A 25241-nucleotide genomic window follows, 5' to 3' on the forward strand; every position below is an offset into this window, starting at 1 on the left:
AATCATGTGGATGTCAGATATTTTTACTTCCCTCCTTGTAGACCGCATATAGGAATACAGTCTATGACTTTGTTCGTGTGTTTAGAATTCCAGCAATGGAGAAGAGAGCGAATATCTAGAGAATTCACTGCTTCTCCGGGTTCTAGAAAATGTAATTGTTTTATAATGTAGTACTTTTAATCTGCATATATCACCAATCCATAAACTTTGGTAGGAGATGAGGCCTGGGGTGTACCTATCATAATAAGAAGCCTGTTAAGTGCTGAGACTGAATCAGATTGGGCCCAGAGATCGGTTTGTTTGTTTTAGCAGTTTTATTGAGATTAAAGTCACATAGCATACTATTCAACCATTTAAAGCATACAGTTCAACAGCTTTTCTATTGAATTCACAAAGTTGTGCAACACAGTCATTTTCAGAACATTTCATCACCCCCAAAGAAACTCAGCCCTTTAGCAGTCACCCCTTAATCCCTCCCAGCTCCCAAATGTTCCTCTGTGGCTGACTTCTTCCCCTTAGAATAATGTCTTCAAGGTTCATCCATGTGTAGCATCTATCAGTATTTCATATTTTTCTTTTTTCATTTTTTGCTAAGTAATATTCCATTGTATGGATATATCACATTTATCCACTCATCAGGTTTTTTTCCCCTCATTTTTTGGCTAATAGGAATAATGCTGCTATGAATATTTGTCTGTACATTTTTCTATGGACATACATTTTCATTTTGGTGTGTACCTAGGAGTGGAATTGCTGGGTCCTGTCCACCACTAATAGGTACATACCAAACTGAAAATGTATGCCTGTAGAAAAATGTACTCAAAGATGTTCATAGCAGCATTATCCCTAATAGCCAAAATTAGTGGGTTATATGGTAACTATGGGCTTCCCTGGTGGCTCAGACAATGAAGAATCTGCCTGCAATGCAAGAGACCCGCGTTCAGTCCCTGATTCAGGAAGATCCCCTGGAGAAGAAAGTGGCAACCCACTCCAGTATTCTTGCCTGGAGAATCCCATGGGCGGAGGAGCCTGGCAGGCTATAGTACAGTCCATGGGGTCGCACAGAATCTGACATGACAGAGTGACTATCACTACTCTTCATGGTAACTATGTTTAGCCTTTCGAGGAACTGCCAGACTGTTTCCCAAAGTGACTGCACCATTTTACCTTCTCATCAGCAACGTAAGAGACGATTCTCTACAATTCCTCTGCATCTTTGCCAATACTTGCTGTTACGTGTCTTTGATTCTAGCCATCCTGGTGTATGTGAAGTGATACCTCACATGTGATACTTGTTTCTCATTCATCTGATGGCTAAAGATATTGAGTATCTTTTCATATGTTTATTGGCTTTTTTCACATCTTCTGTGAAACAGCTCTTCAGGTCCTTTGCCCATTTTTAAATTGGGTTTCATTTTATTAATGAATTATAATAGTTCTTTATATGTTCTGGGCACAAATGGCCTCATTAGAAATATAATTAATAGAAAACTTTTCCTATTCTGTGGGTTGTTTTTCACCTTCTTGGTGGTATCCTTTGAGGCATAAACATTTTAAAGTTTGATTAGGTCTAATTTATCTATTTTTTCTTGTGTTTCTTGCTGTCATATGTGAGAAACTGCTTAATTCATGGTTACAATGGTTTATGCTTATGTTTTTCTTCTAAGAGTTTTTATAGTTTTAACCTTTACATGTAGGTTTTTGATCTGTTTTGAATTTTTTTTTTTTTTTTGGCCACGCTGAGTGGCATATGAAATCTTAGTTCTCCGACCAGGGATTGAACCAGTGACCCCTGCATTGGAAGCACAGAGTCTTAACCAGCGGACTGCCAGGAAGTCCTATTTGGAGTTAAGTTTTGTATATGGTGGGAGGTAGAGTTCCAGCTTCTTTTTTTTTGCACGTATATTTCTAGTTGTCCCAGCGTTAATTGTTGAAAAGACTTTTTTCCTCCATTGAATTGTTTTGGCACCCTTGTCAAAAATCACTTGACCTAGGTATAGAGTTTATTTCTGGACTCTCAGTTCTGTTCAGTTGATTTGTACATCTGTCCTTATGCCAGTACTGTACTGTCTTGAGGTTACTGTAGCTTTGTATTAAGTTATGCAGTTGGGAAGTCCTTCAGCTTTTTTCTTTTTTTCAGATTTGTTTTGGCTGTTTTGGACCTTTTGAATTTCCATATGGATTTTAGAATTGGCTTGTCAATTTTTGCAAAAAGCGAGCTGGGATTTTGATAAGGAGTCAACGAAATCTGTACATCAGTTTAGGGAATATTGCCACCTTAATAGTGTTAAATCTCCTAGTTCATGAATATTGGGATGTTTTCTCATTTACCTAGGTCGTCTTTAATTTCTCTCAATGGTGTTTTATAGTTTCCATGTGCAAGTTTACAGCTACTTGGCTAAATTTCTTCCTAAATATTGGATTCTTTTTGTTGCTGTTGTAAATGGAACTGTTTTCTCCGCTTTGTTTTCACATTGTTCACTGAAAGTGTATAGGAATACAACTGATTTTTGTATGTGGATCTTATATCCTGCAACTTTGCTGAATTTATTAGTTTTAATAGTTTTTAGTGGATAATGTTTTTATGTGTTTACCAGTCACCCTTAGGAATGTTGTTTAGCTTTTGGTAATGAAGCGAACTGACACTTACAGTGCCTTTCCCGCCCTCTTCTCTTTTCCCCTCCTTGACTTTCCTGTGGGCCCCAAAAGAGACCTACAAATTCATATAAATGGATTCTTCTTGTTGGAAGTCATCCTGTTTACTATACTGAAATTTGGAATAGAATGTAATCAGTAAATTAAATTTGGCCAGTCTGCTGTGCAGCATGTGGAATCTTAGCCCCCTGACTAGGGATTGAACTGGCACTGCCTACATTGAAAATTCAAGGAGTCCTAACCACTGGACAACCAGTAAAGTCCCATCACTAAACTCTTAAATAGCTGTCTTAAGAACATTTTAGATTTTCAAAAGTGAGTTCAGAAATGAGCTGCTGCTGCTGCTGCTGCTAAGTTGCTTCAGTCGTGTCCAACTCTGTGTGACCCCAGAGACGGCAGCCCACCAGGCTCCCCCGTCCCTGGGATTCTCCAAACAAGAACACTGGAGTGGGTTGCCATTTCCTTCTCCAGTGCATGAAAGTGAAAAGTGAAAGTGAAGTCGCTCAGTCGTGTCCGACTCCTAGCAACCCCATGGACTGCAGCCTACCAGGCTCCTCCGTCCGTGGGATTCTCCAGGCAAGAGTACTGGAGTGGGGTGCCATTGCCTTCTCCGCAAAAATGAGCTAACTGTTTTCAAAACTATGAGTCTGATAGGTGGAGGAAAGATGCTCTTAAAGTCTTGATTATCAGTTGTCTTTTTTTGGAAATTAAAGAAATGTAAAATAAAATAAATACAAGGAGCCATTCATTCATCAGAAATATCAGAAATAAAAATGATACTATCCATGTATTCCCTGGTTGTCCAGTGGTTAAGACTCAGCACTGTGAGGGCCCAGTTCAGTCCCTGGTTGGGGAACTAAGATCCTACAAGTCATGTAGTATGGCCAAAAAAAAAAAAAAAAACAAGAAAGAAATAAAATCCAACATTGTCAGGGTTATGAAGAGATAGCCATGTCCATATATTGCTAGTGACACTTTAGGTTAGTTCAATCATTTGTGTAGTAAAACCATTTAAAAAACCTATTCACCTAACTCTACTCTCCAAGGATATGACTTGAAAATAAAAAATTATGTGTGGGAATTTTTTAGCTATAAAATAGTCATTAAAAGAAGGAGAAGCTCAAAATTTAACTGGGAGCTAGTGAAGCAAATTATTTTATTAATATAATGATGGACCATTATGTTACAACTAAACATCATTTGTGTGTGTACTGTATTGATTTAAGGAAGAGTAGATATGAAATAAGTGAGAAAAGACCTTAAAATAGCAATTGTTGATTAGTTAAAAATAATTTTTATATAAGGGAAAAGAGCATTTATCAAGGTTATTTAAAGAGTTGATGTTTCAATTTTGGTTCGAATGTATTCTTGAATATATATATTTGTCACCCAACATGCAGACTTTTCTTAGTTAGTACTCTCTTGAATCTGAATATTTTATGGAGATTTTTTACTTTGTGTTGATGGACCACACATGTTATATAAACTCAGTTCATTGTCCTCAAGAACCTGAAGAACAAGCTTGTTTTGAGCTCTTAAATATTATATCCCTCATTTGGACAGTTAACAGGGTCTATTAAAACTCCCACAGGGCAGGAATTGGCAATTATAGCAGCAGATGGTGGAAACCAGATTTCATCACAGAGAGCTCAGGGCAGGGTGGCCAAGGAGACTAGCACTGCGTGGGGATAGCTGGAGGAAAGATGCGGAGGCCTCGGTCGGCAGAAGAGCCCTGGAAGGAAGTAACCTCCAGAGCGATCACACCCACCCTCTACAGGCTTCATTTCCTGCCTGGCAGTTCTGAGAAGGGCTTCCGCTTGGAACTTTCCAGGAATAAGATACACTATCTCCTGCAATGATCCAGTGATCCATTTGGACAGCTCCTGTTTTGTTTTGTTGTTTTCCTTTTTGGCCATCATGCAGCTTGCAGAATCTTAGTTCCCTGACCAGGGATCAAAGCCGGTATGTCTGCAGTGGAAGCATGGAGTCTCAACCCCCTGAACCAAGGACTCAGGGAAGTTCCTGGATACTGCCTTTAATACACACACACACACACATATATATTTTTTATTTTTATTTATTTATGTATTTACTTATTTTTAGTTTTTTATTTTTTTAATTTTAAAATCTTTAATTCTTACATGCGTTCCCAAACATGAACCCCCCTCCCACCTCCCTCCCCATAACATCTCTGTGGGTCATCCCCATGCACCAGCCCCAAGCATGCTGTATCCTGCGTCAGACATAGACTGGCGATTCAATTCTTACTTGATAGTATACATGTTAGAATGCCATTCTCCCAAATCATCCCACCCTCTCCCTCTCCCTCTGAGTCCAAAAGTCCGTTATACACATCTGTTATATTTTTTAAAATATCCTTATTTATTTATATATTTGGCTGCGCCAGGTCTTAGTTGTGGCACACGGGATCTTTAGTTGTGGCATCTGGGATCTAGTTACCCAACCAGGGATCAAACCCGGGCCCCCAGAATCGGAAGGTCAAGTCTTAATCACTGGACCACCAGGGAAGTCCTGTGGATAACTCCTTTGAGAGTTGGTTTCCTTATGCCAAAGACCTGCCTCCCTTTACTTTCCACCTAATGATCCTGTTTCTGAGTAATCTTTGAGGCTCCAAAGGATGAATCGGATCCCTAGAACAGCTTTGAAAGACAATTTTTGTACCTCCTGAGTTTCCAGTTCTCCAGGTTGAACCTTCTCAGGACTTCCAACCATTCTTCATTTAGCTGCTTTCTTTCCCCCTAGTGACCTTGGTGCTGACCCCTGGCTATACAGCAGTTGATCATCATCCCCTTTATAGTGTGCTGCCTGGAACAGAGTACAAGATATGGCAAAAAGAAGAACAGTCTGTCATCTCCCTGGGGTTCTTTCTTGTAGTGAAACCGAGAATTGCATTAGCAGAATTGGCATCTATTGTGTTATCATTGATTTCTGTTGAGCTTATCATCAACTAAAACCAGTAAGTAGCATTATTCTCCTTTTTCAACATGCACAGTTGCCAAGCCACATCTTCCACATCCTGCAGTTGTTCACTGGACTTTTGATCTGTAGATTTTCAGCTTCTTTCTGAGCAGTCTTCTTAGTGATAATCTGCTGTGGGTCACTTCAGTTTTTATAGTGACATGAGGAGGCTTCTTAACAGTGTCTGAAATAAATTGAGTGTCTGTACCAAGAGTGGTTTCTTGGTTGATGGGGAGGGATTGGGGAACTTGTCAGTGTCTGTTTTCTGTTCCTCTTCTTTGGTAATATGCAGGGTTCACCTGGAAGGCTTCTGTTCCTCAGATGCTTTGGGTATGTTGGAAGAGACTCAAGAGTAGCCGTTGTTTGCATAAAGAATTACATTGATTCCTGGAAGAGGTGCTGAGAGATAGGTTAATATAACATACCCCCCACACCCAAATTTTTAGCATTTGGAACAAAGACCTGAGTCAAATAAGAATTGCTTCAGGCCACTGAGCAAACTAGTGATAAAAGGCAGCTTTAGCACCCAGGTCTTCTGACATGCTTTCCTAATGGCTCAGATGGTAAAGAATCTGCCTGAAATGCAGGAGACCCAGGTTTGATCCCTGGATTGGAAAAATCCCCTGGAGAAGGGAATGGCTACCCACTCCAGTATTCTTGCCTGGGAAATCCGTTGGACAGAGGAGGCTCAACAGGCTGCAATGCATGGGATCGCAAGAGTCAGACACAGCTGAGCAACTAACACTTTCACTTTTCATACTTCTGACTTGCATAGATACTAGCCTTTTAAAAAAAAAACAACAAACTATTTACTTATTTGGCATGCTGGATCTTAATTGTAGCACTCAGGATTTTTAGTTGAGGCATGTGGGATCTGGTTCCTTGATCAGGGATTGAACCTGGGCTCCTTTTGGGGTCTTAGCTGCTGGACCATCAGGGATGTGTCCTGCATAGAAACTCACTTAATCGATTTTACCTGAGTAGCAGCTTTCAACTGTTCACATTAAGATACTTTATAGATTTCCCCCCACCCCAGCCTTCTTATGAGTTTAGTTGCCCTAAGAGCTTAGATGAATCCTTGAATTCTTCCACCATGTGAATAAATGATGCTCTCTTAGATGCTTAGCAAGGTTAGCTCTGGTGGTGAAGTGAGGCAGAATCCTCTCTGGGACTTTCAAGTCCTTTGCTGGCTTTCTGCCAAGCACTTTCTTCATGAGGTTATGTGGTTGAAGGGAGAAAATGAGATCACCCTGGATCACTCAGGTGCCAGGTGGGGTCTGAAGAATCCCCAGGGGCTGGACTTCTGGGGATTGACACAGAGCTGTCTAGTCTCTGGCAACTAATGTTATGTGTCAGGTGGGACAGCACATTGTGATGGCCCTTGGAGGTCCTGTCTTCTACTGGGCATCTGAGGCAGCGTATGAGATTCAGGATAGGGAAAAGCACTTTGTAGGCAGGTGGTCATACCAGTCTGCCAAGTGTCAGAAGGATTTTTATTGGTGATTTTTACTGTTCATGAACCTTTTTTTCCTTAATTGCAGATTTCTGGAGGAAGTTGACTCTCTTTTATTATGATATTCCATCACTGCAACTGGCAGTGTATTCAGTAATGTTTCCAAATTCAGGCAGAGTGTCAGGATGTATGTTTACTGCTTGGCTGCTACCTGGCTGTAGCTGGTCCCTTCAGCTTTTGGGGAGGTTGATTCTTTATCTGTAAAATGAGCAGTTTGGAGTGACCTCCAGCGGCTCTTTTAGCAACAGACCCTCATATTCTGGGAGCTTACACTGCTCCTGGAACGTATACTTGTAGTGTATCTTAGCGAAGTCCTTGTTCTCTTTTCTGCTGCTTAATTACTAAAGCAAAGTCCACCCAGAGGATACCATCTTCTCTGTCCTTCCTCTGCATGTAATAGGAAGGTTTTCTTCTTCCACTGTCTTTAAAAAAAATTGGCAGATCTGTTAAAAAGGAAGACGGGTGGAAGGGAGATGTTGCAACAAGAGCCAGTGGCGGGTACCTGTCATGCTCCTAGTCTTCCTCTGAGCTGCTTTTAGCTCCGTTTCTCAATATTCATGCTGGTTGCAAGAAAAGAGTCCTAGGATGAGGGAGTGAGTATACACCAAAGAGTATAGAACATACCAGAGGTCCTGGCAGAAAGGGAACATCTTTTGTAGCTTTGGGACCTGGTGGAGAGTTTGAGTAGAATCAGGTGATCTGGACGAGATTTCTGGACTGCAGAAGGTTCTTACTGTCCTGAATGCATAGGAAAAATAGAATGCAGCTTAGGAATATTTAGGTTCCTGTCCTTTAAGAGCTTGCTTTTGGGGAAGATGGATATAGGTAAAATGTCACTATTGTCCGGGGTCCAAGAAATTAGCTCAGTGGAAGGGGTTGTCAATCCCAACCTAAGGCATAGGAAAGACTACCAAGAGGTGCCTGTCTGCGTCTCCTCCCCCTTCCCAAGCAGAACCTCGCCTTTGTTCTGTCCTGGTGTGCTGGCAAATTTAGAAACTTGTGAATGCGGCACCGTCGGTCGAGAGGCAGAAGTCAAGTGAGCTCAGCCCGCCCGTGTGTACTTTGTACCTTTTTCATTTCTGTCAGTATCAGGCATTCTCACTGTACTTAATCCATAGTGCAGCTGTCACTGAGCTCTGTGACAATGGCTGCTTCTGCCCTAGAGCCGACCCCAGGCTTGGAGCTAAAGGCACAAGCCACTGGAGGTCTGAGTGCTGCCCCTGTTCCCCCAGTGACCATGTCCACGCAGAGACTTCGGGATGAGGACTACCGGGACTACAGCTCCACCGATGCGAGCCCGGAGGAGAGCCCATCCGAAGGCCTGAACAACTTCTCTTCCTCAGGGTCCTACATGCGGTTTGGGGAAAGCAACAGCACAACGTAAGTAGCTGTTCTGTCTGCCCTAGGGGTGGGAATCGTATTCCCATGTTCTGTGTTAGTAATGTGATCCCCCTTTGAGTTATTTTTGCCTCCCGATTTTATCAGTTCCCTACTTTACGGATGAGAGTAACACGTAAAGAGATGAAGTGAGTCATGGTGCTGAGATCTGAGCTCTTTGTCAGTTACTCTCTAATCTGTTTCTTATTTGTTCATTTCACCTGGGTTGGTCGCAGAAGGCTGGTGCTAAGTAACAGCCTGAACATAAGAAGAACTTCTAGAGAGAACATTCTTGTAATTTAGAGCCTTGGGTCATCTGTGCTAGAAGCTTCAATAACTCCAAGTCCAGTACAGACAGTCCTTTGCAAAGTCTCCCCCAGACTTCTGTCCCCATCACCAAACAACCAGGGCATTTGACAGAATAAATAGGAAGAGGGAAGAATAACTTCTCCTGCACTATGCCCTCCTCCAGGAGATCCTCCCAACCCAGGAACTGAACCCAGGTCTCTCGCATTACAGGCGGATTATTTACTGTCTGCGCCACCAGGGAAGCCCAAGAATACTGGAGTGGGAAGTCTGGAATCTTCCCGACCTAGGAACTGAAGTGGGGTCTCCTGCATTGCAGGCAGATTCTTTACCAGCTGAGCTCCCAGGGAGGTCCTAAAAGATTCAAGACATTGGTAAAGAAGAGGGAACTTCCTGGTACTCCAGTGGTCAGAACTTTGCTTTCCAATGCAGGAGATGTGTGTTCGATCCCTGGTCAGGGAACTAAGGTCCCTCGTGCCCCGCTGCCAAAAGACCAAAACATAAAACATAAGCAATATTGTAACAAATTCAGTAAAAACTAAAAAAAATGATCCACATCAGAATAAATAAATAAATAAAATCTTTAAAAAGAAAAAGAAGAGGTGATTTGCTTTGTCTGCCCTTAAGAGGGCTTACGCCTTATCTCTGGAAACTGAATCCCAAGTCTCATCTGGGTTAGTTTGGCCCTCTGTGGGCCTCAGTTTTTCCAAATATAAGATTGAGGACCCCCATGTGAAGCTATGCTGATTGACTCTTCAAATGAGAAGATTCAGAAGAGGGTTTTCTACTCCATTGAGTTGTCTGGTTCAGTTTTGAAATCAGCAGAGCCCTAACATTTTCTCTGGACCACAGCACCCCATCTTCTGCGGCCCTTCTGTTTATTCCTCAAGCTTTTCCATCATCCTCTGTGTGTTCCCTTGGGGGTTGGGTGTGACTCACTGAGGGATCCATTATGTCCTTGACTCACGCTGTCCCCTGTGACTGCCCAAGGAAACCAGGGGAGCTTCTCTTGGAACTCATTACTGGTAAAGCCCCCGTGGCTGCAGTCTTTCCTGGTGCATGGCATTTTCTTCAGTGAACTCCAAACTAGAGGAGACAGGTCTGCCCACATTATAAGCCCCTCTCCACCTCTAGCTGGTTTTCTGCTCATAAAGGTTCCATCTCCATAGCTTCTTTCTCCTGTGGCATGCTACTGTAGATTTCCCCATATGCTTGCTGTGTTAGTTGATGGAAAAGATTGCTTAGGCCCCAACCAGCAGCAGTGAGAACTATCTTTCCTCTCTCTTCCCTAACCTTACCTACCTACATGACTTCCCCCAGGTGGAAGGAGTGTCAAATGCAGCCAATGCCATGTGATGGCTTCTCTTAAGAAGTCACTCTGGTTACTGAAAAATGCTTCTTCCAAGCTTCTGTCTAGTTTTCTTTCAGTTTTTGCTCCTTGTTCTGAGACCTGAGCTTGTCTATGCAGTGCTTGCCATATGGGGTCTAGGTTTTCATTTTTAGAGGGACTCCTCCAAAGTTCACAGCCAGTCATCTAGCAACATCAGGATTGGTAGCCCATAGGTTTTGTCATGCTGAAGACAATGCATGGCTGTTAGCTATTCTGAATCTCTCTCTTTTTTCACATTGGGTTATAACTAATAGTCAACGCCAAATAATCTCCCATTGTTTGCTGGAAATTGACCGATTGGAATGTTTGATCAGTGTTCTCTTGGCCTTGCTTGGGGATGTACTTTTTCTGAGAGCCCATCCTGCCCTGGTATTGTGAAACAAGGTAAGTGACCCAGGAAAGCCCCTCTGTAAGTGATGGTAGGTGTCACAAACCCATCACAAGTGGTGCAGGGAAAAGTACTCCTTTGGGACGTGGAGGATTGGTTGAGTACTTGCCTGCGGCCTGGATCCCCAGAAGCGTTGCATGTAGAAATGTGCCAGGTATGATTAAGTATAAGCTGATTTGGGACCTAGTTAGCTGTACAGGTGAGAAGTGTTAGGGACAAGTTTTTGAGCTGGGTTCCTGTTTCCTGGGGACTTACTCCACCATGTTACCTACTTTCCTAAGGAACAAAGTATGTGGAAAAAATACCTGGAACAAAGTACAAGAAGCAAAGTATATGCATGCACACCAGGCTCTTCTAGGGATTAGGACTCAGTCAAAATCCCCAATCAGGGATGCAGATAGGAGCCCCAGGTGCTTCCATGATAATGTGTTTGGTGAGGTTAATTTCCTAACCCTTCAAGTTATCAAGCTGTTGACTGCTTTGATGACGGCCTCAGATTTTACTCTTTCGGGCAAAGTTTTCTTGTTGCCCTATTGAGCTACATTATACTGCTCTTGACCGAGCTTTGATACTTTTTCCCCCAGGCTGGCAGGCTGAGAAACCAGTTGACTGAAACTGGTCTTCAGTAGGTTATCTGGAGTTGCCATTTGAAAGTATGGTCTTCAGACCCTTTGGGGGTCCCAGGACCATTTTAAGAAGCCCACGAAATCAAAACTGTTTTCACAATAATACTAGATGTGATTTGTCTTTTCACTGTGTTGACGTTTGCACTGATGGTTCAGAAGCAACGATGGGTAAAATTTCTGGCACCTTAGCGTGCATCAGCGGAGACGGCAATGGCAACTCACTCCAGTACTCTTGCCTGGAAAATCCCATGGATGGAGGAGTCTGGTGGGTTGCAGTCCATGGGGTCACTAAGAGTCGGACATGACTGAGCGACTTCACTTTCACTTTTCACTTTCATGCATCGGAGAAGGAAATGGCAACCCACTCCAGTGTTCTTGCCTGGAGAATCCCAGGGATGGGGGAGCCTGGTGGGCTGCCTTCTCTGGGGTCGCACAGAGTTGGGCATGACTGAAGCAACTTAGCAGCAGCAGCAGCAGCAGCAGCAGCAGCAGCAGCGTGCATCAAGGAGGTAACGCCAAATTATGCTCATCATTGTTTTATTTTTCACTTAAGCATGTCCTTGATGAAGCAGTCATATCACTAATTTTACTAAATCTTGACCCTTCAGTCTAGAATATTTTGTTAATATTCTTTGTGACAAAATGGAAAGTGCACATGAAAGCTTCTCTTGGAGCTCATTACTGGTAAAGACCCCTGGCTGCAGTCTTTCCTGGTGCATGGCATTTTCTCTAGTGAACTCCAAACTAGAGGAGACTGTCTGCCCACATTATAAGCCCCTCTCCACCTCTAGCTTGTTCTACTGAGTTGTCTGAAGAACTCAGTTGTTCTTCTACTGAACAACTAGGAAACTGTCGGTCATTCAGATCTGACTACTTGGCAGATATTTTCTTGAAAATGAAAGTAATGAGACTGTCACCTCAGGAAAAACTATTAAGAGACTTCCCTAGTGGTCCAGTGGTTTAAAAGTTGCCTTTCAGTGCAGGGGATGCAAGTTCAATCCCTGGCTGGGGAACTACGATCCCACAACTAGAGAAAGCTCTCAAGCCACAGTGAAGATCTAGCACAGCCAAAAAAAAAAAAAAAACCAAAAACAACCCAGTACTATATGTTGCTGCTGCTGCTAAATCTCTTCAGTCATGTCCGACTCTGTGCGACCCCATAGACGACAGCCCGCCAGATTCCCCCGTCCCTGGGATTCTCCAGGTAAGAACACTGGAGTGGGTTGCCATTTCCTTCACCAGCAATGAAATTTGAGCTTTTGAGCAAAATCAGAAAAAATAAACTCGTATCCTGCACTGTGACCTTGACAGCTTCCCTTTTCCTAAAGACTTGTCTAATGAGATTAGGTATGATACTAATGAATGTGATTTTTTTTAATGTCGTATAATGAAATGTGCCAGCATTTGAAAGATCCATGTAGCTCAGGGAACCAGTATCTCCCGTATGGCCAAAGTGTGATGTTGGGAAATTGTGTGTGAGTAAAAGATCTATTCAAGGAGCAAGACTGCCAGTGTATTTTCACATAGTAGAGTATGAAAAGGTCAGATTCCACATTACAACTAACTCCTAAAACCTATGTGTGTCCAGTTTTGATGTAGTATCAAATAAAAAATATCACAGTTGCCTGAACAGGCTATTCAGATACATTCTAACTACATATCTATGTGAGGGCAGATTTTCTTCAGGGACTTCCATCAAAGCAATGTATCACAAGAGGTTGAATGCAGAAGATAATCCAGGTATCAAATAAGACTGAAGAGATTTGTAAAAAAAGTAAGATAGTGCACGTCTCACATTTTATTTTTTTGGAAAATAGAGTTACTTTTTGTTAAAAATTGGTTATTGACATGTAGTAAGTTTATTGTTATTTTAAATTAATATATATTTTTAAGTTTCTTGGTTTAATTTATAAAATATATATATGTGTATATATACATATATATATCAGCAGATATAATCCATATAAGCAAAAACTATGTGGGATCCTCAATAATTTATAAGTATGTAAAAGGATCCTAAGGCCAAAAAAGTATAAGAACTATGATTTGCTAGGCTTATTTTTCCCTCTTACCCCCATAGTTAAGATTCTCTAGTCCATGGAATTGATACTGTGATAACTCATATGGTTGTGGGTAATCCCAGCTCGTGGCCATTGGTGAAAAGCTTAGGAGAAGCCACCGCAATGAAAAGCCTATGCACCACAATGAAGAGTAGCCCCCCTCTCTGCAACTAGAGAAAGCCCGAGCACATCAACGAAGACCAGCACCACCAAAAATAAATACACTGATTATTTTAACAAAGAATAATTTTGGTCAATTGCTTAGAGCCCTACTGTTTCAGAGTTGAAGTATGCTGTTCTGGTCCAGTCCTCTCATATGAGATGATAGGCCCAGAGGAGGGAAGGGAATTTTCATAATGAATTAATGGCAGAATCAGGGCTGGAGGGATCTTATCTCCTATGAAACCCAGCCCAGAGGTGTTTTGGGGAGGCCTCCAGTAGGCAGGTAGTTTTGGTGAAGTGCTTACCTTTGCCTTTAAGTGGATTAAACATTTGCCAAGATAGAAATTTGACTGGCCCATCATTCTGCCCATTATCTCCTAGTCACTGGCCCTTCATAATGGAGGAGTCACCCCTGGACCCTTGCCATCTCTTAGTTTCGTCCAGGAGAGCACTTGCCTCTTCTTATTAAGACTTGAAGCAGTTTTCTTGATCTTGCATGAGAAACTTGGGGACAGTAGGAAGGTCAAGAGATTTTTTTTCCTGGAGGTGGAGGGAGAAAGGTTACCGAGAGTAAAATTCCTTTCCATAGAGTGTAGACAGATCTTATTTATTATGGTTCTTATAAGTTAATGGGCTTCCCCGTTGGCTCAATGGAAAAGAATTCGCCTGTAATTCAGGAGACCCTGGTTTAATCCCTGGGTTGGGAAGATCCCTTGGAGAAGGAAATAGCAACCCACTCCAGTGTTCTTGCCTAGGAAATCCCATGGCCAGAGCTCCCTGGCAGGCTACAGTCCATGGGGTCACAAGGGTCAGACACAACTTAGTGACTAGACCACCACCACAAGATAACACATGATTTGCTTTCAGTTTCTACTGAATTGCAGTTTGGAAGACACGTGGAAGCATCGTTTAGGAGGTATGTAGGTTATATGTGGAGGAGAATTTCCAGACAGTGCCAGGGACCAAATCCTGAGGAAGTCTGGGGCAGAGTGGTACCATGTTTGATCTTTTTCATGTGTCTGCCTTATTTTCCTGCAGACTTCATTGGTTTCTAGAGACTAAAGTTGACGTCTGATCCATGCAGTTTCCGCCATTGCATTAACACGGTGTTTTACACATTATAGATGATGTTTGTTGAGTGAGAAAATAATGACACATGAGAGGCTTTCCAGTTGCAGCTTGAGAGGGACTTCTCAAGGCAGAAGGATAAATTAGGTGACTGTCTGAAGAGGGCTTCTCCAGTCTTAGGACTCTATGGCATTTGACTTTTTTTTTTTTTTTAACACACAATACACCAGGGACTGTGGGACCATAGGACTTTTACTCTGTTCACGTTACATAAAACTTTCTGACAGGGATTTGGGGCTTCTATTTTGTAATTTCCCCTGTTCTTTACTCACAGCAGTGTGTCTGTCCTTCACAGTTAGGCTTGGAATCCTCTGTTGCAATTCTGGATCTGAGTCTTTATAGTGGAAAGTTCCAGGGTGAAAACCAATACACCAGGAGCGACACCATACCGTCCCTCTGGTCTAATCTCTAAGCAAGGTGAACTCAGAGATGCCTTGGGGAATGGACATTATAGCCCAGTGACTAGGAGAATGGGCTCGGGGGCTAGACAGCCTGGGTTTGCATCCAGGTTCACACTGAGGTGTGTGACCTTGAACAAGTGGCTTTATCCTGTGTAAAATGAAGTTAATACCTATCTCATGGTGTTATTCTGGGCTTCCCTGGTGGCTCAGTGGTAAAGACTATGCCTGCCATGCTGGAAATTGAACGAGATGATTCATGAAGGCACTTAGCGCGATGGTAAGTACTCAATAAATGTTACCTCTTGTTATTGTTAACCTGCCCTTTTCTGCCTTATTCCCATGTCAGATGGTTCCAGACCCTGATCCACCTGCTAAAAAGCAACATTGGCACAGGACTCCTGGGGTTGCCTCTGGCGGTGAAAAATGCAGGCATCTTGGTAAGGGTCTACATCGGTGCAAGGAAGTATTGTGACAGATTTTAGGAGATGGTGCGTCTGTGTGTGTTTAATTTACTTCATATAAAACATTTTGAAATGGGAAGCTTTTCTTTTTCAAATGCAGTTGAGAAAAAGCAGAGTTCAGGTTTATTCATCTAAAGGTATATTTGAAGATCTGCTGTGTGCCAGGCACTGTTCTAGATTCTTAAGACTATTACTATTAGTGAGTGAAACAAACAAAGATCCCTGCCCTCATGGAGGCTACTTGAGGTAAGGAGGAGGTCCTGGCCATTTCCATCAGTAATATTAACTAAAGAATAACAGAATTCTGTCCATTTTCCATAGTCTTTCCATGCCCTGCTCTTAGATGGACAACTCTGAAAATCTTATTTTTTTCCTTTCTTGATTCTCCCCCTGATAGTCTGCCTGTCCAGAGCCATTTTGCTTTCTTTTAAAGTTGGAGATAGGGGATTTCCTGGCAGTCCATTGGTTAAGACTCTGTGCTTCCACTGCAGCACTGCAGGGGGCACTGGTTCAAACCCTGACTGGGAGCTAAGATCCCACATGGCTTGAGGCCAGGGGGGAAAAAAAATTCTTCACTGAATAAAAATGAAAATACAACATATCAACTTAAAAAAATTATATGGGAAAAGTAAAAATAAATAAATAAAGTGAGAGGTAGCTCAGAGGATGGACGTGTCCTCTGCTAAAGACTGGCCTGTGCTGTTACTCTAGACAGAACTCGCCCTCTCCCACCAAGCCCTTAGCCTGTCTGTTCTTCCCAGACAGTCCCAGGAGCCTTCTATTCTGCTGAGAGGCAGCAGTCTTGAAACAGTGTAATCTGTGTCGTTCTCCTCAGGGAGATTAATTGTCTAGAAGGCCTGCTGAGGTTCAGAGGGTGCCCTTCCTACTCAACTAAGCTGTGAGAATGTTTGTTTCGCGAATGCCCTGCCGGAAGTTCTGTCATTGGAAGGTACCCTAGTCACGTTTTGATCATGTGCAGATTCCATTCTAACCCTGCTTGCCTGTCTCTGCCTCCCTGGCCCGCAACGCCGGCCCGCAGATGGGTCCCCTCAGCCTGTTGGTGATCGGCCTCGTGGCTGTGCACTGCATGAGTATCCTGGTGAAGTGCGCGCACCGCTTCTGCTACAGGTGAGAGTGTTCCACGCACCTCTCGAGTGACAGGCTGTCCTTCCAGCTTCCGTTACCAGCGCCGGAAGTGAGCACTCAACGCACACCACTCGTGACTCTCTGTGCTAGCCGAAGGTGGCCGCTCGTTAATGGCCTTTCTCTGGCAGTTTCTGTGCCCCTTTTCAGCTTGTTGTCACCTGTCACATGGGCTTCCCGGATGGCTCAGTGGTAAAGAATTCACCGGCCACTAGAGTAGGCACAGAAGACGTGGGTTCGATCCCTGGGTCGGGAAGATCCCCTGAAGGAGGGCGTGGCAACCCACTCCAGTGTTCTTGCCTGGAAAATACGGTGGGCAGAGGAGCCTGGTGGGCTCCAGTCCATGGGGTCCCAAAGGGCCGGACATGACTGAGTGAGCACACACGTACGTCATCTGCCACACTAACTTAAACCAGTGTGCAGAGACCATATTCTAGTTTTATGTGCTTTGTAATATGCACCCCACTGAAAAGATTTTACCAGATGATTGCTTAATTATAAGGAAAGTAACTGTCCCATTGACTTCAGACTTACGCTTCTTGAAAGCATCAGACCGAGGACTAGGTGGTGTGTCCAGGGTGGCAGATGGGAACCCGCCCAGGTCTCCGTGAGCTCCGTTGGTCCTGTCATTGTCATTGTCTGACCCCACACTGTGCCCTTCCCCGCCCTGCTTCCTCCCAGACTGAACAAGCCTTTCGTGGACTATGGGGATACGGTGATGTATGGCCTGGAAGCCAGCCCTGTCTCCTGGCTCCGGAACCACGCGCACTGGGGAAGGTAATGGGTTTCCTTCTTCTTTGCGGCTGTGGCTGCCCAGTGTGGGGGTCTTCAGATAGGGTGATGAGGGGTGGAAGGCCATGTAGCTCATGGGAAGAACATTGCTTGGGCTCAGCTCTGCCAGTGGTCATTTGTGTGACCTTGAGCTGTGTGACTGCTCCTCTCCCTTGGGCCTCAGTTTCCTCATTGGTAAGACAGAAGGGCACTGGCCTGAAGGTGGCTAAGGGCTCTTCCAGCTTTGACAGCCTGTGACCAGTGATGGTATTTTATCCCCTCTTTTGGTCAACAGACATTTGAACACATTCTTGTAAGTGGTACAAAGCAATTCCAGATATAGGGAGGATGGTTTCCCCATATTACATGGTCCTGGCTCTCCAGGAGAAGGAGAAAGATATGTGGGAGATCTGTTGAGAACAAGAGGTCAGGAATAGGGTATACCAGTAGAGAGAGTATCAGGAACTAGCAATGCACCACAGGGGCCCCGAAGGGGAGGAGCCTCAAAGATGCTCTTGCCCGCTGTGCCAGTGAGAAGTGCACTTGATAGGTGCTTTCAGGGCTGGGCAATGGGCAGGAGAAGCAGGGCTTCAAGGGGGAGGTGAGGGGAATTAGAGCAAAAGGGTTAAAGGGAAAGAGATGTTTCAGGAGCGGACGTGGGAGGTGTTTGGAAATTTCTCCTTCTGGTAATTTTTCAGACACCTGGAGAGACGTATTCTACTGTTTGTTTACCATTTGAGGCAGTGGTACATTTTGATGTAGAAAACTGAAAACATCAAGGGCTGGACCCTTTTTCTTTTTAATGTTCATTTATTTGACTACATCGGGTCTTAGTTGCAGCATGCAAGTCTCCATTGCAGTGCATGGGTCTAGTTGCCCTAGGATACGTGGGATCTTAGTTCTCTGACCAGGAATTAAACCAGAGTCCCCTGCATTGCACAGCAGATTCTTAGCCGCTGGATCACCAAGGAATTTCCCCCGACCTTTTTTTTTTAATTGAATCATATTAATGTTCTCCAGAAAAACTCCTTTTGTGATCATAGGGAGACTTACCTTCACACATAGTAAGCTTCCTCCTGTGATGCAGGTTCCTATAATTCTTTCAGCAAAATCCTTTCCTGTGCCTGCAGAAGCCAAGTTGCCAAGTGACCGCTGTTGGTTGGTTGGTTGTTGGCTGAGTCTTTCTTCTTCTCTCCTTTCTTTTTCTGCATCTCCGTTTTTTTCTCTCTCCTCCTCCTCTTTTTCTCTGTCTCCCAATTCCTTGCCCTCTTTTTCTTTCCTCCCTTCCTCCTTACTTCCCTCCCTCCTTTCCGTCCGTCCTTTAATAAAATTAATGTGTGCTCATGGTGAAAAAAACCCCAGCAGCAACAACAACTTTTTTTAACAAGATAGAAAAACATAAAGTGAAGAGTAAAAGTATAGTCACGGTTGCATGAATATTCTCCTGGAATTTTCTGAGTATGTAAAAACATGTACAGATTCCTTACATTTTTTACACTAATTACCATACTATGCATTCTGACTGGAAACTCAGTGGGATTTTCTTTTCCCTTAAAGGTCTTTAGACATTTCTGTTTTGGCACACGTAGATTTAACGTATTCTTTTTACTTGCTGTGTACTGTTCCATCTAAAATGGCCTATAATTTAAGCATTTTCCCTTTGATGACCCATTAGATTGTCACTAGCTGCTGTTGTAACTGTGCTTAAACCACAGCCGGTTTTGGTACATCTCTTTTCATGTCCTCATGTGAGAGTCAACTGGTTTTTTGATCCAAGTTATAGAAAGAGACTGTGAAGGGGTCCGCTTCTTGGGCTCTTATGCTAAGGGCCCCATGTAGCTTTAGGACAAACATGATGAAATGGGACAGGCGGGCCAAGGGACGGGCAGTGGTCCTTATGTGTGCGCTCCACTCCGGCCAGTGCGATCTCAGGACTGTCTCGGGCCTGCCTGACTGCGGGTAGCATTCCTGGCATGCAGGCAGGAAGGTGTTCTTGGGAACCACACAGGTAGCACTTCCCTTACCTTCTTCCAGGGCTCTAGACCAGTGACACACTTTCTCCTCTTATCAGGGCACACTCATCCTTGTAACCTGATGGGAAGGGTCTCTGATGACTTGGGAGGAAGCACTGTTCAAACCCCCATCTCTCTGGCTGTCTTACTTTCTATTGTTTGATCTTTTATCTTCCTTTCTTCCCCACCCACAGGCACATTGTGGACTTCTTCCTAATCGTCACGCAGCTGGGATTCTGCTGTATCTATTTTGTCTTTCTGGCTGACAACTTTAAACAGGTAGGCCCTAGTGAAAAGAATGGCAAGAGATGAGTGGGCTTTCTGTTTAGGATCCCTCCCAAGCCAATTTTGTTCAGCACGAGAATTGAGATCTTAACACTTTACATAGAACAGGGTCAGCATCGTTTGATTTTATTTAAAGACCTAGGCCATTGAGAAACCTCGAGATGTCTTGCTGTCCTCTTGTCTGTATTTTTATTATTTACATATTTATTTATGGCTGTGCTGGGTCTTTGTTGCTGCACACAGGCTTTCTTTAGTTGCAGCGAATAGGGGCTGTTCTTTAGTTGTGGCGTTCGGGCTCCTCATTGTGATGGCTTCTCTTGTTGTGGTTTGTGGGCTGTAGCGCATAGACTCAGTAGTTGCAGTGCAAGGGTCTCATTGCCCCGTGGCATGTGGGATCTTCTTGGACCAGGTATCAAACCCATGTCCGCTGTGTTGGCAGGTGAATTATTAACCAGTGGACCACCAGTAAAGTCCTTTCTTGTCTTTAGGTACGATGTGATCAATCCCAGCTCTGACAGTTGGGTTGTTAATGATAATTAGGAAGATCTCTGAAGATGGTTCCATGACCACTGACTTCCTATACGACACTGTTCTCACACTGAGCGTTTAGCCTAGAACCCCTTCCGGTGGAAGGGTCACTGGCCTCTGTCATCTGAGAGGCTGTCTCTGTTTGTCCCCTTCATTCTAGGTGATAGAAATGGCCAATGGGACCACCAGCAACTGCCACAACAACGAGACAGTGATCCTGACGCCTACTATGGACTCGAGACTCTACATGCTCACGTTTCTGCCGTTCATGGTGCTGCTGGTGTTCGTCAGGAACCTCCGAGCCCTGTCCATCTTCTCCCTGTTGGCCAATATCACCATGGCAGTCAGCCTGGTCATGATCTACCAGTTCACTGTCCAGGTAGGAGCCCAGCCTTCTCACTGTGTCTTATAAATAATCAGAGATACCAAGTGAGGAAGTGAGCATAAATAGGGGTGTTACTTACAAGCAGTGTACTTAGATTAGGGCTTCTTAACATGGGCACTGTTAACACCTGGACCGGATAACTCTTTATTGTGGGGGCTGTCCTGTGCATCATGGGGTGTTTGGCAGCAACCTGGTCTCTGCCCACTAGGTGCCAGTAGCAACTGCTCCCCAAGTTGTGACAGCCAAAAGTGTCTCTAGATGTTGCCCAGCATCTCCAGGGAGGGCAAAACCACTCCCACTGAAATCGCTAGTTTAGACTTTTTCCCAGTTAGATGATAATATATGATCATTGTATAAGATTGGAAAATAGAGAAAATATTAAGATGACTCTTAAATATTAAATTATAAGATTTATGTTTTTATTCTAAGTAATAGAAGAATCATGATATAATATAATCAGGAATATTATATTATTATTTTACCACTCCAGTTTTGTGTTTATTTGTCAGAATTCTAAATCCGGTGATCATTCCCCCTCATGTAGCAGCCCATGTGGTTAGGTCGGTGGGGTGGTGCAGGAGAGGACATCTGTATATAAATGGGTAGAAGATCAGGCTGAGGATCTTATTTTTATTTCCATGTTTCCCTTCTGTTTTATTTTTTTAACTTTGTATTTTATATTGGAATATGGTTGATTAGCAGTGCTGTGTTAGTTTCAGATGTACAGCAAAGTGATTCAGTTATATATACACATGTGTATTGTTTTTCAAATTCTTCTCCCATTTAGGTTGTTATGTACTATTGAGCAGAGTTCCCTGTGCTATACAGTAGGTTCTTATTGGTTATCCACTTTAAATATAGCATTGTGTACCTGTCAGTCCCAAACTCCCTAACTGTCCCTCCCCCACCACCCTTTAAAAGGATAACTTTAAAGAAAGGTTTTTGTTTGTTTAGTCTCCAGGTTGTGTCCAACTCTTTGTGACCCCATGGACTGCAGCACTCCAGGATTCCTTGTCCTTCATCATCTCCTGATATTGAATGTAATTCCCCAAACAACTTACCAATACATGCTCATTAAAATACAGACAACACAAGTACCTATGAGCAGCATGTCCCCACCCTGAATCTCTTCCACTCTGGGACTCGCTACATGTGTTTCTAGGTCCTTTGAATGGGTTTACGTATTGTATTCCTATGTAGAGAAATACAGAAAACAAAAATTGGTGTTGTGTTTTTTTAACATAATTCTAAAAATTATTATATATAGTGTTTATCTACCTTTGTTTTTTTCTTTAACAGTGCCTCAGAAAGCTTTCCATGTTGATAAATCTGTTTTTACCTCTTTTTAAAAAATTATTAAATAGTATCTCAGAGAATGAATGTGCCATAGCTTTGTAGTTTATTTAACCAGTCCCCAGTCAGTGGCCTGTCAACTCATGCATCACCTCAGTGTTATTTCAGTATTATGATAGTATCCTTATGCTTATCTTTTTGTGAACATGTATAAATACTTCTCCATGTATTTATATAATATATGCATACAGAGGAGCTGGAGGTACACTTGCTGGAGAGTATACACTTTAGAATTTTTATACTGCCAAGTTGCTTTTTCCAAAAGCCATTTACCAGTTTTACAGACTCCTTTCCACAGTTCATAAGCATCCCATGCTAGCTACACTGGATGTATCAATCTTTTTAATTTGGGCCAGTCTGACAGGTGAATGTTACCTCATTTTCACAGTCTGCATAACAGTGACCCAGATACCCACTGATGAGGTTCCCTGGAAAACAGTGGGGTATAAAACTCAACGACTTTGTATACTGAGGAAATGACATAATGAATGTAGATAAACACTGTGGTCAGTGAGCATTCTCTGTTTTTTCCTTCAGGTGGGTGGCACATACGGACTCTTCTCCTGTAGAACTGTTTAAAGCATAAAATAGACAGCTTTCTGTGTTCTGTTTTTTTTAATGGACTGGAAGGAGGACCTGTGAACACATGAATGACCATAGAGTTTCTTCCCCTATCTTTGGCCCAGTAATAACACAAGGAAACATAAGTAAATGTATGATTTAATTTTACAATTAGAGATCTCAGTCGGTGCTTAGGACATGCTGCAGCAAACGTTTGCAAAGACACAGGAAGTGAGGCCAGTTCACGTAGACACCACATTTAATTTCATACCACTGCAGATAGCTGGGCTGGTCGTTGTGATTGGAGGACAGGGATGGAAGTACAGGGTCCATAGCATCTCAGTCCCAGCTGAGAGAAGTGTCTGTCCAGAGGTCTGTCTGTGCCTAGTACAACCTGCGCTTTTGGACAAGGCAGCCTTGCTGAGGCCCAAGAGCGATTCTGAGCCTGCCTCTGGGCTCAGTGGGGAGGAGTGTTGTGACCCGGGAGTGCTCTCTATCAGGGCTGGAGAGGGGAGAATGTGGTCTGGCTGGGTGGCCAGCAGCTTCTTGTTGACGTGGCACATGGCTAAAGCTGTCCCTCTGGTTGTCTTTGTCGCTGCTCTTACTGCTGTCCCCTCTTGTTATCTTTCCCTCTTTGTCCTGATAAATCCCCCAGTGTCCAAAGTTTCTGAATTTTCTCCTAACCTTGAGCCTGTGCGTGGCTGGTGCCCTTGCGCATGTCCTTATTTATTTATTTATTTATTTATTTATTTATTTATTGTGGCAGTACCTGGCAGCTCAAGGGATCGGACCCATTCCCTCCGCAGTTGAGAGTGTGGAGTCCTAACCACTGGACCACCACGGATATCCTTAATTCTGAGATATATTTTTTCGCAGTTAATAATGTTCCTAAAATTGGAGTACATCCAGCAATCCTTATGTACATTTAACAGCCTTTTCTCAAAAAGCTGTTATAGTTACATGATAATGTGGTGCAAATGAGGAGATAATATGTTGAAAATGACCTGATTTTAATTTGTACGTTTTTTGCAAATTAAAAGTTTTTCCATTTAATTGGTTGGGGTATAAGGCAGTAGCCATCATTAAGTATGTGAAATAATAAATTTTTTCTGCTGGTCTCATTCACACCAGTATCCCCAGACATGTAATTTGAAATTCCCTCTGTGATGTCTCAGCCCAATGTATGACCCTGGGCAGTTTTCAGAAACTCTAGTTATACTATGACTCAGGGAATTAAAGGACAATCTCACCATCCTATTTCATTAAAAAAAAAAAAAAAAAAGAATCTTTACTAGTCTCAGCTTCACTGAGGAACTGCAGTGGTTCTCATAAAGAGATCTAACTGGTTTCTTAGCAGGGGCTCGGAAAAGAAAGCATTTTAAAAATTCTTCATATTTTAAGGAGACTATAGGATCAATGTAATTGCTTTGAAATCTTTCAAAGAGAAACCTACTATAGAGATTAATAGTAGGTCTCTTTTCTGTTCTCTGATGTTATTCTGCCACACTATTAGAACAGGCTCCATATTTATCTAGATACCTCTATAGTTAAATCAGCTTTAATTATTGTAAACGGCAGTTTTAAAGACATTTTTAAATCTAAAAGTCAAATTCTGAAAGAATGGCAGCTTTTGTCTCTTGAGTCCTGCTCCTTCAATACCGGCCATCACTGGGGAATCTTGCCATTTGTCAGCCATCTAGGTACATTGTACCTGCCATTATGAATTGCCTTGGTTTTTGTTTGCCTTCTTTTTAAAGTGCTGTTTTTGCTAATTTCCCCCCTTTGTGCTGTCGTGTACCTGTCAATAATATTTTCCAAGTACTGATTCACTGGATTTTTGAAAAAAGAAAGAGAGGAAAGTAGAGGTGAAAGAGAAAAATACTCATCTAAAAACCTACCCCCTTTTCTTCCAGCGGTATCTGTGTAGAATGTTTATGTAGTTGTATCATAGTAAATATATAGATTTTTAAAATATTTTCTATTATGTCGTTAGCAGTTTTTCATGTACTGCTTACCCCACTTTGTACTTTTTGAAATAGTGCAGTAGTGTGGCTTAGTTGATGTGCAGTACCCTAACAGGACAGATGTTCAGGAACATTTAGGCTTGCTGTTGCTTACCATTCAAAGGCTTTGCTCAATTTTCTTCATATTTTAATCATCTTTTCCTTGTCAGATTATATTTCTGAAGATGGGAACACCTAGTGAAAGAATGTGATTCTTTTTATATAGTCTCTAACATTTGAGTTTCCCCAAAGCAAGTAGACTTTTCTTGGCTTGAAGGAAAAAATAGAAAGGCTATACACAACCCCAAATTATCTCTCCGATGTCATAGTGTCATACTTTTTCCCTTAAGAGAATCTTAGATTTAGGAAAAGTTTGACCTGTCTGATGCTGGGGTTGAAATCATGAATTTCTGTATAGCCTTTGCTCTATTTTGTTTTCTCTCTTTCAGAATATCCCAGACCCCAGCCACCTCCCCTTGGTGGCTTCCTGGAAGACCTACCCTCTGTTCTTTGGCACGGCCATTTTTGCATTTGAAGGCATCGGGATGGTAAGAGATGCATCGTGATTCTCTGGTGCCCTTGGTGTCCTTAAGGTCCGTTTTAAGCAATGCTGAGGAAGTGCTCCTAGAAATTATCTTTAAGGTTTATTGGCCATTTAATGAACAGCATTTCAGAGACTCCACTGAAGTTTCCTAGCTCCAGTTTTTGTTTGCCTTCAAGCCTCTCTATTGCACACTCATCTCCTGTGCGTGCA

General features: G+C 42.9%; 1 protein-coding gene across 10 annotated transcripts in view; it reads left to right on the forward strand.

The window, feature by feature from the left end:
- SLC36A1 (solute carrier family 36 member 1) overlaps window positions 1–25241 on the forward strand; it is a 166679-nt gene that overhangs the window by 3800 nt on the left and 137638 nt on the right. For 4 of the 10 annotated variants that reach the window (XR_009600704.1, XM_060415934.1, XM_027970431.2 and 1 more), the window contains exons 2-8: window positions 8380–8527; window positions 15332–15422; window positions 16486–16574; window positions 17271–17366; window positions 19567–19651; window positions 20346–20564; window positions 24937–25035. Coding sequence is in view for 9 of the 10 variants with exons in the window: in XM_060415934.1 (XP_060271917.1) it covers window positions 8385–8527; window positions 15332–15422; window positions 16486–16574; window positions 17271–17366; window positions 19567–19651; window positions 20346–20564; window positions 24937–25035 (822 nt within the window). In the remaining variant the exon portion in view is untranslated. Of the gene's footprint in view, window positions 1–8379; window positions 8528–15331; window positions 15423–15843; window positions 15879–16100; window positions 16119–16425; window positions 16575–17270; window positions 17367–19566; window positions 19652–20345; window positions 20565–21524; window positions 21951–24936; window positions 25038–25241 lie in introns of those variants that run through there. The other 6 variants (XM_060415933.1, XM_060415935.1, XM_060415936.1 and 3 more) reach the window with 5 other exon arrangements.

The sequence above is a fragment of the Ovis aries genome, chromosome 5 (genome assembly GCF_016772045.2).
Source record: "Ovis aries strain OAR_USU_Benz2616 breed Rambouillet chromosome 5, ARS-UI_Ramb_v3.0, whole genome shotgun sequence".
NCBI lineage: Eukaryota > Metazoa > Chordata > Mammalia > Artiodactyla > Bovidae > Ovis > Ovis aries.